At 41.5% G+C, this 19,271-nt stretch overlaps 1 protein-coding gene across 18 annotated transcripts in view; it reads left to right on the forward strand.

Annotated features, from left to right (window-relative positions):
* Positions 1-785: 785 nt before the first annotated feature.
* The window catches only part of CLASP2 (cytoplasmic linker associated protein 2), a 288,662-nt gene continuing 270,176 nt past the window's right edge, over positions 786-19,271 (forward strand). For all 18 annotated transcript variants that reach the window (XM_065398871.1, XM_065398877.1, XM_065398874.1 and 15 more), the window contains exons 1-2: positions 786-1,500; positions 14,967-15,045. In XM_065398871.1, coding sequence (XP_065254943.1) covers positions 1,306-1,500; positions 14,967-15,045 — 274 coding nt within the window. In that variant the 5' untranslated portion in view covers positions 786-1,305. The remainder of the gene's footprint in view (positions 1,501-14,966; positions 15,046-19,271) is intronic.

Here is a 19,271-nt window from a genome sequence, read left to right on the forward strand (position 1 = left end):
GGCCCTGCGGAGGCAGCTAAAGATAGAGAAGGACCCTACCCGCTATACTGGGGAGGTGGTGGCCGAACAGTCGCAAGCGCAGCAGCCGACTAGCGCCTGCTGACGCCTGTAAAGGTGGAGCCGCAAGACCAAGCGCGCGCCCTGCAGTGAGAGTAGGGGAGAGGACGGAGCGCGCGCACGCTGCAGCGTGAGGCGGGAAAAGAGGTGGAGGTCAGGAAGGGGAATTGTATCACGCGCACGGAGGTGTGTGTGAGTTGGACTTGTGCCGACGGAGGACACGCCGGCGGCCGGCGGCGCGGGGAGCGAGCCGGGTTCGGTGCTGGGAGCCGCCGCAGTCGCAGGGGAGCGCGCGGGAGTGTCGCGCGCCCTGAGAGCCGCCCGGCCGCGCGGAGGAGACGGCGGTGGTGGCGGCTCGGGGAGGAGCGGGGCGGGGCCCGGAGAGTGAGTGACACCCAGAGGCGGGCGCCGGCTGAGCCGGGCCGGGGACGCAACTTCCACGGGACTGAGGAGCCGCCGCAGCCAGGAGACGCGTCTGAGCGAGCCCGCCGGGTCCCGCGGCTGCTGCCCCCATCCCCTCAGGGCAGACCGGGCGGAGGAGGCGCCGGGGCCGCTGCGGAGTGAGTCCGGAGCGGCTGAAGTTTAGACCTGCCGCGGGGCGGGGACGCGGAGCCGCATCCATCCCCCGGGCCAGGGAGCATGAAAGTTCCGCTCCGGCCCCGCCGCTGCTTCCGGCTGGGTTTGGCGACAAGGAGGCACTGCCCACTGTGCTGAGAAGCGGCGGCGGTGGGTCCGTGCCGGGCCTGCGGGCTGGGGAGAGACGCCAGCAGCTCCACCGCTGGCCTCTGGGGATCCCCTCAGAAAGTCCCCGTGGCGCTGACGCCCCCGGTTCGAACTTCGCGAGAAACGAAACTTGAGGGAAATCGTGAAAAACACTGAAAACTGGAATAAAAAACAGCTCCCCGAAATCAGAGGATCCTGCAAATACCCCCTCCCCGACTGCGTCACCAGCAGCCTCACAAGGGAATCACTGGAGATTTAATTTTTTAATGCTGTTGAAAGGATTTTTGTTAGTGTGTTTCTTGGTTAAAGGCCTTGTATTTCACCTTGCGGAGTTTGGGGAGAAGAACAGAGGGGGGAAAAAACTTCCTTTCTGCTGGGCAAGACTTGGAGGTGAAACGTTGTTGGCTACTTCTCCAGCTGGGCACTTCTCCCCACCCTACCCCTCACTTTGTATGTGTATGATTTGTTTTTGGTATTGAAGCAGTTTGATTCTTCGCCTAATAAACTTTTTCGTTCAAATCCACGATGGAGCCTGGCAATATGGACTATTTCTGTGATCAGGTACAGCAGAAAGATGTGAGCCGCAGGATGCAAATCGGCCAAGAATTGCTGGAGTTTCTGGCTGACCCCAGTAGATCCACTGACCTCGAGCAGGATCAGCAGCGCCTTGATAAAGTGATTGACGAATTAATAGGATGGGTTAACTCTAGTAATTTTAAGGTAAGAATGTTGTGCAGAGGTTGAGAGTAACAGGCTTTTTCATGTTAAAAAAGTATGGTGCTCTTAATTATCTTTAAATCATAAATTAGCAGAACAGGACCCCAATTTCTCTTGCCTATCATATCTTGTTTCTTCCTTCCACAAAGAGAGGTTTTTCAGAAAAGTGGATTTTGTTGGTTGGAAAGATTATTTTACAGCATATTTCTGGCCTGTAAGAGGAGTTCATATTTTCTCCTTTCATGTTAGATAAAAATAGTACTAGCATTTGTCATTTAAAATATTGCATTACGAAAAGTAATTTTATGGAGAGATGTTTTGGTATATATATATATATATATATTTTTGGTATGGCTCTTGATTATGGGCAGCCAAAGGCAAACATCCCTGTTTTCTCACATTGTATGTCATCCTGATTTTTGACCCCTCCCATTCCATACACCCTATATTCACTCAGGTACATATTTGCCTTTATTTTCAGTAGGCAATACAAGTGATCTTTCACTAAATGTGTATTGTATCGTCTTTTCTGTTTCATAGGGGTTAATTAGTGATTGCTGTTTCAGGGTCCAAGTGTAAATTTGAGTTTATCCATACTATCTTTTGTATAGTTTTCCCAGTATGAGTAATGTTGTATCTTTCTGGAGGTCTGTGGTGACTCATGTTTCAAATTTTTCTTTATGCATTTTTAGCTGAAGTGTATAAGAAAGTGCTAATTCTGGGTGCATGGAGTGAATGTGGGCAATTCTTTTGCTTTTGGATACCCAGTAGAAACATTGGCAACGTGGTCATATTGTCCACTTGGACGACTATTTAACTGCAGTTGCTTTCCACTTCAGTCAACTGGTGGCAGTGTTGCTCCATAGTGCTGGACTCAGGTCTGTTAAGTGAGCATAATGGTCTTTTGTTTTTGTTTGCAGGGGTAGTTCCATATACAAAATTGATTGCTGTGTACTTATGACTACTTGATTTACCAGTCATTTTGAAGTACCTCTCAAATTAATTCTCTGTTGATTCAATAGTTCTCTAAAGATTACAGCTCAACAGGCAAATATCGGAACAGTTTGTACAGTATAATACGTTTGTGATGGTGGCACAGTAATTAAACTTGTTTTTTTAAGCATTTATAGACGTTACAGATCTGTGAATTATTTTATAACATTTACACCTGCTTTTAGGATTGAGCTCTGAAAGCTGTCAATTTCAGCTATTTTCACAAGCACATCAATTATTACAGGTCACATTAGTGTAGAGATGGCTCCTTATTGAATATTTAGTACAATTGTGTGTTCTTGGTCTTAAATTGCTGAATTTGGGGTAGAGATATTTCATATAGGCGCATAGCAAAATTGGGTAGGTTTGAAAGAGATAATGCTTTCAGTTTGGATGATGAGCAACTGATTACATTTTTCTCAGCAGGATGTTAATTTAAAAAAAGTTCTCACTTAAGATAGGCAACAAAGACACGCATCACCTCTGTGTATTCTCTGTAAAAGCTCACAAAAGATACCATTAGCTACAGATAAATAATGCTCTTTTCAAAGTGTAACTTCTTTCTCTCACATCAGAATGTTCAGTTTGCTTTAGATGTAAAGATGACTGGGTGCCTTGTTCTTTAAGACTGGTGGAAAGGCAAGAAATATGTAGTATTCTAAGTTATCAAATACTGTACTCTACAAATAAGGCTCTTACAGAGCTTAATAGACTTTAATAATGTAAAAGGCTTGCAGGCTAATTAGGATTCAGTTTTGCATTTCCCTAAGTGCACATAACTCCTTTGGCATTGAATTTTATACACACAAAGGGCAGGATTCTCCCCCCACCCCACTCTTCAAAAACAAAATAAAACAAGGATGTTACATCAACACAAGGGTAGTGGGAATTGCAATTCTGGACTAGTCCAATTGCTCAGTTAAACCAGTAGCCTGTCTATGATGGTAGTCACCATGAAATGCTTTAAAGGAAGATTAAGAATCTTCTCCTTGTGCTTGAGGAGTTTGTGTCTTCTATACTTATTTTATCAGCTGCAGCAGTGGAAGTTATCCATTTAATTGTCTTAAGTTTATTTTAATCATACTAGACACTTGGCTTGAATGATAGTCCTGTGTTAATGAATTCCACAGGTTAATTGTGTGAGGAAAATGATTTTATTCATTTTCCAAGGGACTGTCAACTTGATTCTTTCAATGTTGAATGCATTTAAAAAATCTTAATCCTTCAGTACAGAGTTATTTAAAGTGTGCCTTTCATGACCTTTGATCTGTGAACTGAATGTAAACTGTTAAGGTGTTGGATTCATGAGACCACAGATACACAATTTCAGTGCGGTTGCTGCTGCATCAGTAGAGTGGAATTGCCAAGACACTAGTTATCTTCCTTGCAGCAGTGAAACTGAGGGGAAAAAACCCTATTTACATTAATTCTTTTGGGGAAATAAGATTCGCTTAACATCGTTTTGCTTAAAGTAGCATTTTTCAGGAACATAACTACAATGTTAAGCTAGGAGTTACTGTACCCCTGATTGAATCTTGGGGTGGGGGGAAGCCCGCGGTTGCTCTAGCTGCCCCGGGACTGCTGCCGGGCGCCTCCGAGCTGCGGCTTCTCCTGCCGACCCCAGGGCCAACCGCATCGGCCGCTGCTCAGATGGTCCCCAGAGCCAGATGCCCAGTGCAGCTGGCTGGGGGGCCGCCCGAGCAGCTGGCTGCGGAGCCGCTCCAGCAGTGGCTGGTGTGGCTGTCCCCAGGGCCAGCTGCTTGGGCTGTCCTGGGATCAGCCACACTGGCTGCGGCAGAAGTCACGGAGCTCTAATGATGATGCAGAAAAGGCAGAAGTGTTCAGTAAATATGTCTTGTATGTGGAAAGAAGCAGGATGAGGTACTCCTATCATTTGATGAAGTACTTTCCAGTCCATTCGTAATTGAGAATGTTAGTTAACATCTAATAGGGATAAACATTTTTAAATCAGCAGGGCCAGATAACTTGCACCAAAGAATCCTAAGAGTTGGCTGCGGTCTTTGGTCTGATAATTTTTAATAAATTTTGGAATATGGGGGAAATTTCAGAAGACTGGAAGAATGGTAGATGTTGTGCCAGTATTCAAAAAGGGCAAGTGGGATGACCCAGGTAACTATAGGCTAGTTAGCTTGACATAAATCCTGGGCAAAATGATGGAAAAGCTGATAAAGTATTCAATGAGAGGAATATAGTTAATGCCAGTCAACATAGTTTGACAAGTTTGTTGTCAAACTTGATTTCATCTTTTGATGAGAAAGGTAGCTGCATGGATGTAATATACTTACACTTTTGTAATGCATTTGACTTAGTATCACACGATATTCTGATTAAAATGTTAACACAATATCAATAGAGCACAAGTTAAATAGATAAAGAACTGGCTAACTGACATCTCAAAGTAGTTGTGAAAGGGGAAATATTGAATGAGGGTGTTTCTAGTGGGCATCCACAGGGATCTGAAGCTATTCATCATCTACATCTGTGATCTGAAGTAACTATAAAGTTAGCGAAGTTAAAATTTGCAGATTATGTAACATTGGCAGAATGGTAAATAATGATGACGGGCAGTCACGCAGAGCGATATGGATCGCTTGATGAGCTGGACCTGTTCAGACAAAATCCATTTTAATCCAGCTGAATGTAAAGTTATACATTTAGGAACAAGAAATGCAGGCCATACCTACAAAATGGGGTATGGAAAGCAAGAACTATGAAAAGGATTTAGGGATCATAAGTGAACAAGCAACTGATTGCAAGTTCCCACTCTGATTCTATGGCAAAAAAAACTAATGCTACATTTGGATGTATAACGGGTGTAGCGAACAGGAGTAGGGAGAAGATTTAGTCTTTATTTATGGCATTGGTGAGACAGTTCTGGTATCCATGTTTTAAAAAGCATGTTGACAAATTTGTAGCAGAAAAAAGCCACAAAAGATTTGAGGGCTGAAAAAAATTCCTTAGTTACTTGATTAGTGTGTAAGTACCTTGGTGCTCGATATTTTCTCCCCATGAAAGGACTCTTTAATCTAGCAGAGAGAGACAGCAAGAACCAATGTCTGGAAGCTATAGTCAGACACAGCCTAACTGAAAATAAGGCACGGTTTTGTAGCAATTATGGTAATTGACCATTGGATCAGACTATCAAGGATCTCTTGACGTAGTCATGTAAAGACTGCATGCCTCTCTGGAAGATATACTTTAGCCAAAACACAAATTTTTGGACTCCAATACAGGAGTAACTGGGTGAAATTTAATGGACTGTGAGATATACAGGAGATCAGACTAGATGATTTAATTGTCCTTTCTTGTCTTAAACTCTACAGATCTCTGATAAAATCGAACCCTTGGTTCTACCTCATCTCCATTGCATGAAGTGCCTCTTCTGGAACCAGAATCTATACCAGATTCAAAATCTGTGTCTGTGTCCGTTGGTCCTTTGTGCAGCTTCTTTCTGGGTGTTGTCCCAATGCTGTTCAAAGAGAGTGTTTTCAAAAGAAGGTGCTTGCTTCTAACCCCCAAGGCCATCAATATGTCTGCTCTTCTTTAGTGAGCCCACTTGACAAGTTTTATTGTTCTTGGGTCTGGCTTCTGTCCCCTCTCCAACTGCAGCTGTCTGGAGGTGCTTGCCTTCCATGCCTTGCTCATTCACACCTTATTCATTCAATAGGGCAATTGATTAAAAGGAGGGGTGGGGGAGATCTTATTCTACTCCTAGCAAAAATACATTTTTTTAACATTATACCAAGGCTCAATACAAAGTTTTCTATATAAGGATATGATACAAAGTTGTATGAAAATAGAGACATAATACAAAGTCCTATGAAAGTTATGTGAAGATGATTAATGCAGAGATTTATCTACATTGTCCCCCTTTTGACCTCTCAAGAACAATTCTTGAGTGGTCACCATATAAATCTTCTGTATCTGTTTTAAAGCTATGTATTGGGTCATGATTTCAGCCTGTGGTTTCAATTTAGAATACATCTGTTTTATCCAGCAGCACACGCAGAGCATTAGAACCAACATAACAGTCAGGATTACTGCTAGCACAATGATGTGATGAAAAATTATATTTAGAACTGCTGACTAGGTGGGCTGCTCCTACAACACTCTGCCCCTTGATCTATGATCATTACAGTAGTTGTTGTCGTTGTAGGGCACAGATCTGTTGCAAACCAACCAAACAATCATAATCAGATGAATATAACTAAAACCATTACAGTTGACTAAACACCAGATATAACATAAATACAAATGCAAACAATCATAATTATAATAATTGGGAATACAATAAAACTGTCACCATTACAATAATTGGGTACATTGACAAACAAAATGAGGCCCAAGTTTGATGCTGCAATAGCCATCAAACAATAAAAGTCACTGAGGTCAGGACCTCCTTAAGCACACACAACAAATAAAATTTTGCAGGAGTACCACAGTTGTCATGCAAGTTAAGTTGGTTTGGACTTAAACTAACATTCAGTTGCTAAAATGTTGCAAAATCCCCTATTCCTAACAGTTGTTCTCAAGAGGTCCCTGGGGACCTGAAAGATGGGACCCTACAATCACGGGCCAAGGTCTTACAGGTTATGGGGGCCCATGAAGTACCCTTCAGGGCTTGGGGAAGTAGAACCAGAGTGCATAGAGGAAAGTGTGGAATTAACAACTACCTGAAAGGGGGTTCCAAAGAGGATGGATCTAGACTGTTCTCAGTGGTACCTGATGACAGAACAAGGAGTAATGGTCTCAAGTTGCAGTGGGGGAGGTTTAGGTTGGATATTAGGAAAAAAATTTTCACTAGGAGGGTGGTGAAGCACTGGAACGGGTTACCTAGGGAGGTGGTGGAATCTCCTTCCTTAGAGGTTTTTAAACTCAGGCTTGACAAAGCCCTGGCTGGGATGATTTAATTGGGAATTGGTCCTGCTTTGAGCAGGGGGTTGGACTAGATGACCTCCTGAGGTCCCTTCCAACCCTGATATTCTATGATTATTAGAGAACCTAACAAAAAAATAAACCTGATGCATTGGGGACCAAAGTCTTTTGGACAGAGGTGGATGTGATTGATAATTTGGTTGGAGATGGGGGAAGTAGAGAGAGGAAAAGACATTTACCCTGTCTAGTGTAGTATCCCCTCTTTCTCTGGACCCAATGCTAGCACAGGACACCCACCAGAGACAGACACAGCACATGCAACACAGAACGCTGAACACAGACTTTTGTCACGACACTATAACCATGGTATTTTGATAACTTTTCAGCTGGTACCAGCTCTCCTGATGTTCTGGTTCAGAGGCTGAAAAATTAACAGCTTAGAAACAAATTAGCACAGTGCTCCCACCACGGCAGACCCTGCTCGGTCTCTGCCACAGTGTGTCCGGTACTTGGGGCTGCACAAATGCTCATTAAGTGGTGCATTTCTTGTGAGTTTAAATCCTCCCTTTCTCCCAGTAAAAGGGCATTAACACTCCACCTAGAAACATTTTCCTGTTTTAAAATCCCCAGCCACTTTGCCATGGTCTGGAAATCTGAGGCAGAAACAGGCACTGTTGTTACTGTTTCACTCCCACTGCCCTCTCTCCTGGTTGTGACTGTTCTCTTTGTTACTGTTGCAATGGCATTTTGGCCCTGGAAGGAGGAATCTACCCAAATATCCCCTTCCCAATCTCCAGAGGGATCCCAAAAGTCTGTCCCTTCTGGGGTCTCAAATGTGCCTTCTCCTGATGTTACTGCTGCAATTAATCTATTTGCAAATCCCAATTTTTGTTCCAGGGTTTAATGAGTGATTTACAGTGGTTATGGTCAGCGGGGGCTCTCCCCTGTTCTAAAGTTAACTTTTTGACCATTCCCTATAATACCTGGTTTTCTTTTTCAATTTTCTCCTTTTCTTTCGTATGCTCCTATGAGATTTGAGAGTGCTGCTTTAACTCTTTGTACCCATCCTTAAGGGCATCTAACTGGGTTTGGGTACTAATGGACATACATTTCCATTTCTCTACTTCTGCACCAGAGGCTTGTAAATCTTGGTGCAGTTTCTTGTTTTCATTTTTACATTCAGCCAATTGAAGAAATACCTCATTACAGGTTTTCCATAGAAGCCAAACTGCAGCTGCTTCTTTTTTTTTTTTTATTGGAGTTGAGGGTTTATATATCAACAAATACCTAGCCAATTTATCTTCTAGGTCTGAAATTGTATGGACATCAGCTAACACTTGATCAGACGAAGAGCTGTGTCTGAATTTTTGCAAGATATGTTCAAAAGGCGTAACATCTTTTACAAATGCCAATTTCTCAGTCTCCTCTCTGAGAGCCTTCTTAAGAGACTGCTTACGTTTAAACATTTTCTAGTATACCCAATCTCCTATTGGGACTAAATAGCAATGCTTATTCTCTTTACTCTTACTTATCAATACATCTTTTCCTGAAGCGAGAAATTTAATTCTCCTCCCTTCTTTCTAATGCTGGCAACTCTACGACTGGGGGAGCGAGAAAGCTACTTCTCCTCCTCTCTTTACCCGGCCTTCTACCGCCAGGGGTGTGGAATTCCTTACCAGAGGAGGTTGTGAAGGCTAGGACTGTAACAGCGTTTAAAAAAGAACTGGATAAATTCATGGTGGTTAAGTCCATTAATGGCTATTAGCCAGGATGGGTAAGGAATGGTGTCCCTAGCCTCTGTTTGTCAGAGGGTGGAGATGGATGGCAGGAGAGAGATCACTTGATCATTGCCTGTTAGGTTCACTCCCTCTGGGGCACCTGGCATTGGCCACTGTCGGTAGACAGGATACTGGGCTAGATGGACCTTTGGTCTGGCTCGGTACGGCCGTTCTTATGTTCTTAAAGTTTGTTTCATTACTCAGTAAATGCTCGTGGTACCTTCCCCCTTTCGCAATTCTCCACCAAAACGTTGTGCTTAAAGTACTGCACAGGATCTTTTCAGGGGGAATAAGGCAAATATATTACACTCATGCATTCACACAAGCACACTCCGTTTTGTTGTTGTTACCAATTAGTTGCTCCCCTTAACTTCACTGGCCAGGTGAGTTAGGTGGGGGAGCCGGGCTTCTGCCGATCCGGATCGATGCTCCCATGTTGACAAGACGAGACCCAGTGTCCTCTGCAAGACACCTCACATTTATAGCAGCTTCCCTCTCATGCAAATCTATACCAGATTTAAAATCTGTGTCTGTGTCCGTTGGTCCTTTGTGCAGCTTCTTTCTGGGTGTTGTCCCAATGCTGTTCAAAGAGGGTGTTTTCAAAAGAAGGTGCTTGCTTCTAACCCCCAAGGCCATCAATATGTCTGCTCTTCTTTAGTGAGCCCACTTGACAAGTTTTATTGTTCTTGGGTCTGGCTTCCATCCCCTCTCCAACTATTGCAGCTGTCTGGAGGTGCTTGCCTTCCACGTCTTGCTCATTCACACCTCATTCATTCAACGGGCAATTGATTAAAGTGGGGTGGAGGAGGTCTTATTCTACTCCTAGCAAAAATACATTTTTTTTTTAACATTATACCAAGGCTCAATAAAAAGTTTTCATATAAGGATCTGATACAAAGTTGTATGAAAATAGAGGAATAATACAAAGTTATATGAAAGTTATATGAAGATGCTTAATGCAGAGATTTATCTACACCAACTTGATCCAAGAACTCTTACAACTCCTCACTGTCCTGGGCTTTAAAATCAGAGACATTCATGCTTACTCTGATTCAAAGCATAGTTCATTGGAGCAGTGTTAGATTCCAGATCAGTGAGTTTACCATAAGAAAGATTCCAAATGATAGTGAGCCTCATCAACCAACTTAGATTACCCCAAGACACTAGTGCGAACATGCCTCAGACTCTTGGGATGCATGGTCTTATACACCTATGTGATGTGATTTGCCAGACCTCACCTATGTTCCATGCAGGAGCAGTTGAACTCAGTGTGTCTATCCAGCAGGCATCACATGGACAATGATATTCACAGGCCAGGAAGAACTCATAAAACTGGTGGAAAGACCCTTTTCAAGTGTGGAATGGAGTACCTGTACTTACTAAGATGCCGGTGACACACACTTCCGTTTAGGATAGGGAGTTCATCTAGATCATCTTCAAACTGAAGATTGATAAAGTAACCATAGGTCCTCTCTCCTTATAATCCACCTACAGCTCAAAGCCATCCACCTGGCATACAAAGCATTCCCATCTGAACTCCACAGATCCATGTAACATCATCACAGCTAGGCATTATGCCAAAAGATGAGACAGCAAGATTGTCTCTCCTCTGTTAGGAGGCCATTTTGACTTTGGGATTGGTGCATTCTGAATTAGCTCACACCAGTGGCTCTGCACCTTCCCAGTCTTCAGAATATGTTGGCAGATCAGCTCAGCAGGCAGTTCTCAGGCAACCATGAGTGGCCCTCAAAGACAGTCCTGCAGAACATGTTTCATAAGTGGAGATGTATATCAATAGACCTCTTTGCCTTGCAGACCAGAACAAGTGTAACATTTTATTTCAGAGGGTGTGCAAGTCCAGGCTCCCTGACAGACATCTTCTCTTCCCTCAGACATCTAAGCTTATTGTATGCCTTTCCACCAATCCCCATGATACTGAGGGTTCTGAGGAAGCTATTACAAAGCACAAGACTGAAGATTATGATTATAGCCCTAACATAGGATAGGTAGTTATGGTATTCAGATCTGATGATCATATCCACCCTGCCTGTGTCTCTCAGAACAATGTTCAGATCAAGTTGGATAGCCGGCATGGTAGCTGGATGATGTCCACCACAAGAAGCTGTGAGCTGAAGGTCAGAACATTTTGCTCCAAAGCAGAAGAGTCTTAGCTGGTGGGAAAGAAATATAGTGGCCCCTTTAAGGGGTCACCCTCTTGGGTGTGGCTGCAGACTAGGGATGGTTAGGGTAGGAAGTAATTATCTGACTAGGTGGGTAGGCTGGTGGGACTCATGTAAGCCATTGGCCCCCTGTCTGCATGGGGGAAGGTGCATAAACTCTGTTCCTCCACCTTGAACCAATGTCACACCTAAATTAGCAGCACCCACCATTCCATCCCTGGTTTTTTGGTCTGGTGAGGACGTGCTAGTTTCCTTTTTTGGATTGGCGAGAAGTTTTTTCTCACTGCCAGATTAGCATGGATGGCTGGTTTTCACTTTCCTCGCAGGAGCTCAGTGACCCTTTGGTGTACATCAGGAGGTAATGTTAGTGTTGTCATAGTTTAGCACATATGAGATGTCCAGTGCAGGTACTGATTTCATGGGGGGGGTCTGGTTTCTTGATAAATTGGAAGTGGACTATTGTGGAAGGCATCCTGCAAAGAGGCTGTATAATGGATTTGGGGCTCCTAACATCTGGTGCTCTGAAGAGACGACTCCCTTTCTCTTGCCTCTTAACCATCATATTAGGGGAGGGTGTTTGGGGTCCAAGCAACAGGTTGGGGACCAGTTTTGTGTGTGTGTGAGAGGGCTGACAGCAGCTCTTCACCAGCTGGAAACAATTAGAAAGGAATCATGATCCACACTGTGTGAATTATTGCTGGATAGTTCCCAGAATAGTTAAATTAATAAAGATGCAACCTAATAAAACCACATCCCTTACATCTTGACTATTACATGTCCAGGACGGTGTTTTCTTTGCACCTGCAGAAGAGACTACTGCTGTCAAAGGCTTGTTTAGTGCTTCAGTAAAATCTGGTTCCAGGTGCTTAACAAATTACTTACACCAGTTCAGTGCCTTGACTTCTTAAAACTTCAGCAGCAAATATACCTTTTGAATGGTTCAACTCCAACCTTGACAATGACTATGGCTGATGTGATTGATGGATGATTGTAGATTTCCATGTTACAATAGCATCTTCCTCTTCAGCAATTAGGCATCTATCCTGGTAATTTGTGTTGCGGATATTGGCAAGAAAATGAGGTGGGTAAGTGCTTGTTCCATTTGCTTCTTCACTGCCTGCAATTTAGCTTCACTGAGTGTTTCTTCCTGCAGTGTTGCTTAAAATTCTTTCCAAATTTCAATGGCACCAGCAATAGAGCAGCTATATTTCTGCAGATTGTCCAAAGCTTTGGAAACAGGTTTCAGTATATTAAGCTTATCTTCTACATTTCACTTAAGTCCGATGTTGACTACTTTTGCTGTGTGTGACGGGTTCCCTAGGGTGCAATCTGAAACTGGGGTACTGCTGAGCCCTCTGGTGTACCAACCTGGGCTCTCTCTCACACTGTGATGTTGTGACAAGCTGCAAACCTCTCCAGCTACTGCACTTACACAGCCATCCACAGGCAGGGATACACCCAGCTGAGTTACATGAATGCTTCTCCTACCCACTCATGAACCAACAATAGAGACACTCCAGCGACTTCCCACAGCTCCCCAGCCCAGGATCATCTTGCCCTGGTCAGAAGCCTGACCAGTGTAAGTTTATTACCTAATCTGCCCATCCCTCAATGTGGAGAGGACATGCACCAGCTTTTGTATGCTACACAGATTTCCCAAGCACTTCAACCAAAACACATTGTTTTAGGTAAAATATAAAACAGATTTATTAACTACGGAAAGATCAGTTGGTTACCTAAGAAATAAAAGTAAGCTTGCAATCTGAGTTCTATAAACTAGACAGGATTTGAATCAAGGAATGTGTCACCCTGATGATATAGTGCAGGGGTCGGCAACCTTTCAGAAGTGGTGTGCCGAGTCTTCATTTATTCACTCTAATTTAAGGTTTCGCGTGCCAGTAATACATTTTAACATTTTTACAAGGTCTCTTTCTAGAAGTCTTTAATATATAACTAAACTATTGTTGTATGTAAAGTAAATAAGGTTTTTAAAATATTTAAGAAGCTTCATTTAAAATTAAATTAAAATGCAGAGCCCCCCGGACCGGTGGCCAGGACCTGGGCAGTGTGAATGCCACTGAAAATCAACTCGCGTACCGCAGGTTGCCTACCCCTGGTATGGTGCCTTAATACAAGCTAGGATTCTCCTTTCCAGTCTGGCACCACCTCCGCCATTCCAAATCTTTGTCCACCAGATGTGCCTTCCAGGTGTGGAGTTGCGGGAGGAGAGAGGCCAAATTATGATATCGCTTCTCCTTCTTTATAGGTTCTTCCAGCTTGCTCGAAAAATCTTTTGTTGTGATGTGAGTCAAGCAGTCTCCATTGTCTGTGTTCCCTCTGAGAAGTTTTCATTGTATACCGGTCCTCAGATAGTCCTTGGTAGTGTGGATTCCCCTTAATTGGCCATCAGTGCTGTCTGGCTTCTCCATTGTTCTACCTGAAAGCCTTGTTGTGGGTGTTTTCCAATATTACAACATATTTCAGTAACATACACACAGCAAAACTTCATAACTTCACATACAATGATGGCACATACAATCCAACAGAATATTCATGTTCAACAGATCAAGACTTTTAAAATGATACCTCACAAGGTATACTTTTTACAAAACATCACAATTATATGACAACGGTGAATATAGTGATGCCAGGGTGTCGCTTTGGGATAGTGTGTCACACTCTGAAACTTCCATCTACTTTATAGAGAATTTCTTCACAAATTGTCATCAGGATAGGCCAGTAACTAATAAATAACTCAAAACAGTTAACCACTGAATTCCATCAGACATTGTGAGGGATAATTAGTTTTGATACTACTCTCTTCAGTGAAGCTGAAGCAAAGTGATTGTTAGAGAATTATTTCATAATTTTAATGTTTTACCTTATTCCTGGCATACCTGAGCGGCTAAATTTTTTTAATCGCATGATTAATCACTATTAATTTTTTTTAATTGTGTGATTAATTTTAAGATTGGAAAACAGGAATAGAAATAAGCTTAAAAGTATTTGAAAGTTCTGGCAAGTAAAATAAGATATTACTAAGTGATCTTCATGGTTAAAGATAGAATGTCCACATGTGCTTTCAACTGCATAGTGAAATGCCTAGACAGCTGGCCAGAATGCCTTTAAAAATGACCTCCTTAGTCCAGAGGTCACGTGACCTATAGTCATCATACGGCTAGGAACCTTACAGTCAGTAGCAGATGTGGAAACATAATTGATGTATCTGTTATTCCTTTAGCAAATGAATTTTAAGTAAATCATTGTCAATTACAAATGCAAAAATTAGACAAATCCATTATAGATGAGAATATGAAAATGTTGCATTTCTAAAAATTGCTCCCTTTTGACTGAAGAATGCAAAAGGTACTGAAAAATCCAAAGTGCATCATATTATGTAAACATACTAGATGAACCCTAAATATTGTATAAAATTATTAACTTTATATAAAACCTTTAGAAAATAATTGTCAGCTCTCTAATTCGAATATTGATCTGATGGTTCAATATAAGTGATTACATCAGTAGCCAGTCCAGGTATTTATAGACAGATTAGAATATATTTTAAAGAACTGTTTAGTGATGCACTATATATATCTAATACTTTCTTTTATTTCTACAGGTGGCGTTAGTTGGATTAGATGTCCTAGGTGCCTTTGTTGACAGACTATCAGGACACTTTAAATCCTATGTACCAACTGGTGAGTGAAGTACTAGTCAATTCTCCTTTTCCTTCAAAGAAAAATGTAGGAAAAAAGTGCTGTTTTCTTAGTAAACATTCTTATTTTAGTAACTATATCTGACAAATGGCGGAGAACTTTTGGTAGTAACTATGACCCTAATCAGGTAAACACACATGCTTTTTAGTGCGAGTGTATCTGCAGGATGAGGGCCTATATGCCCCATTAGGGTTTGACTTACAGATACTTATATTAACTTGTCGATATTATGTATGTACTACCTTTATATTTTAAGAGCTATATTGTGATTCTTCAAGATTCCAAGAATTTTTTCTATCATTGATTTCTTGCTACATAGTTGCTTACTGTTCTCCATTATCTAAAATTGTGACAACTTGATTGTATTACTTTAAAATTGTATTAATAAATTGCAGTTTCTATTTGTACAATGTCTTAACCAGGGTTCCATGTATATATAACATGATTCTGCCGACACAGAATTTGCTACATAATCCATCTCCTGCGGTAGAATTGTGCTGTAGGATTTAAGGTTTCTTAAAAAAAAAAAAAAAAAAAAAACAACCCCCCCCCCCAAAAAAAACCCCAAAACCAAAAAGCAAAAACCCTTAACAAATTCCAAACATTTATTGATTGCAAATGGGTGCAGTGACATCTGCCTAAGTCTGTAAAATTCTGAGAGGTCTGAACTGACTACCCTGTTCGACTCATTGGGTTGCTGACTTTGAAACTTAGTTAACGTTGATACTGTATTTAAATATCAGAACCATTTCTCTACTGGTCATTTTAGCAGAAACATAGTGAAGGAAGATAATTTCATAGAGAGTTCATAAAATTATAAATAATTTGTTGGATTACTTGCCTTGTATTATTTTTACTTCCATCTATGCAGAAAACCTTTTTTTTTTTTTTTATTAAATCGCTTTTCAAGCAAAATCAATGGCAGTGAGCAGCATATTACTCCATAAGGGTCCTGCCAGAACTTTAATCCTTTTTTAAACCCTGATTTACATTGTATGTCAGTTTAGCTTACTTGGTAGCTCTCACCTCTGGGCTAGAAGGTGAGGCGCTCAAGTGTTGCGCTAAGACTTTGAGCTCGGTGCCGATTTTGATAATGCAGAGCAGTAAATAGTATAAATATTAATTTGTATATGCCTATAAGTACAGGCATCTGGGAGCTTTAAAATATAATTAAATATAATTGAAAACGTGATAAAAATAAGGCAGCTTTCTAAATCCTAGAGCACGAACACCTTCCATCATACAATAAGACCACAAACATGCTTAATGTAAGAAACTACTAAGTCTTGCAACTTGTCCTGAAAGATGTCACAGATATTTGTCTTATGTTTAGGGACTGTTCTGGAGTTCTGCAATAAATCTTCATTGGAGAAGGCCTTGTTTTCCATCATCTCAGGATTAAACCTGGGCTTTAATAAAATATAGTACTCTTGGTGTACACAGTTGAACAGATATATAAGTCAAGTCTTTGCTCAGAAGAGCTTACAATTTAAATATTTTACTATGTTGATGTTGAAATAAAAACAATGCCATTCTACCCTAAGCTGTGAACCCTGCGTATCTGCTCCGTGCAAACTGCATAAGTAGATGCTGATAAACCAGCAAGTTTCCCCAGCCCACCTGTGGTGCATTTTATCCAAGTTGAGCTTGAGAGCTTGTCTAAACTCAACTTTCACCAGTTTAATTCCACTGAAAATTGCAGCTTCAGTTAAACTGCTTCTACTTTGTGTAGACCAGGCCTTAAATTGCCATGTGAGATCTGCTCTGGGGGAACCATGGGAATGCCAGGGGAGGATGGAACTTTTGCTTTTTATGTGTATTCACTGTTTATATGCCAGGTTGATGAGAAATAAGTTTAACTAAGAGCCAGTTTTTCTCCAGTCCATCCATGTGCAAAATCACTTCTGTGGTTGTTAATGTAGAAGGAAAGAGATATGGATTACATTCCCCTAGTAGTTTCTCTTTTCAGCCATCTCTCTGTAAAACACTGCTATGTTGTTGCACTGTATATTCAGTGTTAAAAACTTCTTGCACACTTGTGTATAACTAAGCCTGAACTAGTCAAATAACGCTCTCTTGGGTGTGCCATACTGTATTTAAACAGTCTGGGTTCTAGAAGAATATATTTCCAATCCATATCTTGTCTCAATGAATAGCAGTACTGCTTACTTGAGAGGGTGTAGGACTAGGAAATTATCCTATACACTTTGTGCTGAACCCAAAGCTCCCATGGTCAAGCAGTGGCAAAGAATCAAAATTATGATTCTTTGCAAACTAAAGCTGTAACATTTTAACAGATATGGCACTGCCTATTATGGTCATAGTTAATGATGTGGGGTGGTGGCCAGTTGTGTATTGCAGATTTACACCTCAGGCTGGTAGTGTGATATGGGGGTGGAGGGGGGGGAGAGCTCCTATTACTAGACAGGAGAATGTTAAGGGAGAGAGGGGCGCATAAGATCTCCAAATAGAAGATAAGATGGCTGAATCTTTTTCTTAGGAAATGTATATATTCTCTAATATGCCTCTTTTAATCTGACTTTGCTGGATCTCATCATACATACAGATTAGAGATGGAGAGCACTTTTCCAATCAACTCTTAAATATTACTTTGAAAATTGAAAATGCTGATGCAAACCATTAACTTCCCCCTCTCCTTTTTCTTCATTTATATACTCCAGGAAGTAGTCTTTGTGGTTTGCCATTCTTACTCGAAAAAAGTGTCACAGTTTGAATGTACTCAAGTATGATCACGTATTATATTAAGCACCATTCTGTCCCATTATTCTGAGATTAAATTGCTACTTTTTTTTATATAATGGTGTTGGGTATTTTTTAAATCCACCTTACCCCAACTGGAAATTTCAGTCTGCTTTTTTGCTATATATTATTTTCTTTAATAAGAAATTGAAGGGTTTGTCGCATGCCCCCCCCCCCCCCCAAAATCCTTAATTTTCTCACTTCATGTCTTGTCTTTTTGAAAGATTGGAATGTTCCTATGCATGATACTTACACTCCCAGTAATAACTGAGCTAACACATTACCTAAGCATAACATGTCAAAACATGGGCCTGTGCAGTTACATTGGAATGTAGCTCTTTAAGGGTGGGGCAAGGGGAATAACTGTCATTTAAGGCATTTGCTCACTTAAGAATAAACAAGGGTTTTGTTGAGGAGTGAAAGCAAAACAAATGCCTGGTTACCTATATAGCTTTATGAGCTACCTATATCCCATAAACTAGGTTTAGCCAAGGTCAGTAAGTACAGTAGTTACAACACAGGCATTTTAATATGACCTGAATTGCACATTAGTAATCTTTGTATGGAGGTATACCATAGGGTAAAAGGTAACTAATTCAATTTCCTAGGCAACAGTGTTGCATTGTAGTGAGTGCAGGTGATGACCTTTTCTTTTCAGATTAGCCATAGTACACATTCTTTGCAGCTATCATCAATGTTGATATTTCTGGGAGTTTTGAGAGAGATGAAATGCTGAAATGATTTTTTTTTAAATACCTTCATTGAAGGTGATTGAACTGTTTCACAACCAAAGAGATTATTGTAGAAGTCTAAGGATACCTGGTAATTCATAAGAACAGAGGTGTATGTTCTGGAGAAATGAAGCAAATTAAGCAGCATTTTTTAAGAAGTGTCTCTTTGAAACAGTGTAGGGCTCTAGTGTAATTTAACACCTACTTCATGAAGATGTGATTAAAACAAAATCCAGAGATTACATAAACAAGCATTTCTATTTTTTCCACCACATTCCATGGCTTGCAAAAATGATTGAAGTATTTTTAAAGGAGTGGTACACAAGAGACAAAAAATAGAAGAATATATGTATGGAGAAATGCCACAAAAATAGTGCTTTGAAAAGGAGGCAAGACAGTTAATTTGAGGGATGAGGTTAATTCCTACCCCTTCTTCTAACCACAATCATTGTACTGAAGAATCTCAGCAGTTCACAGATGTTGGGACTCTTATTTGATCTTTGGCTGTGAACAGTGCTGCATAGAAGAACAATGTTCCTCTAGGACAGTGTTTCCCAAACTTGGGACGCTGCTTGTGTAGGGAAAGCCCCTGGCGGGCCGGGCTGGTTTGTGTACCTGCCGCGTCGGCAGGTCCAGCCGCTCACGGCTCCCACTGGCCGCGGTTTGCCACTCCAGGCCAATGGGAGCTGCTGGAAGCGGCGACCAGTACGTCCCTCG

Source organism: Emys orbicularis, chromosome 2 (assembly GCF_028017835.1).
Source record: "Emys orbicularis isolate rEmyOrb1 chromosome 2, rEmyOrb1.hap1, whole genome shotgun sequence".
Classification (NCBI taxonomy): Eukaryota; Metazoa; Chordata; order Testudines; family Emydidae; genus Emys; species Emys orbicularis.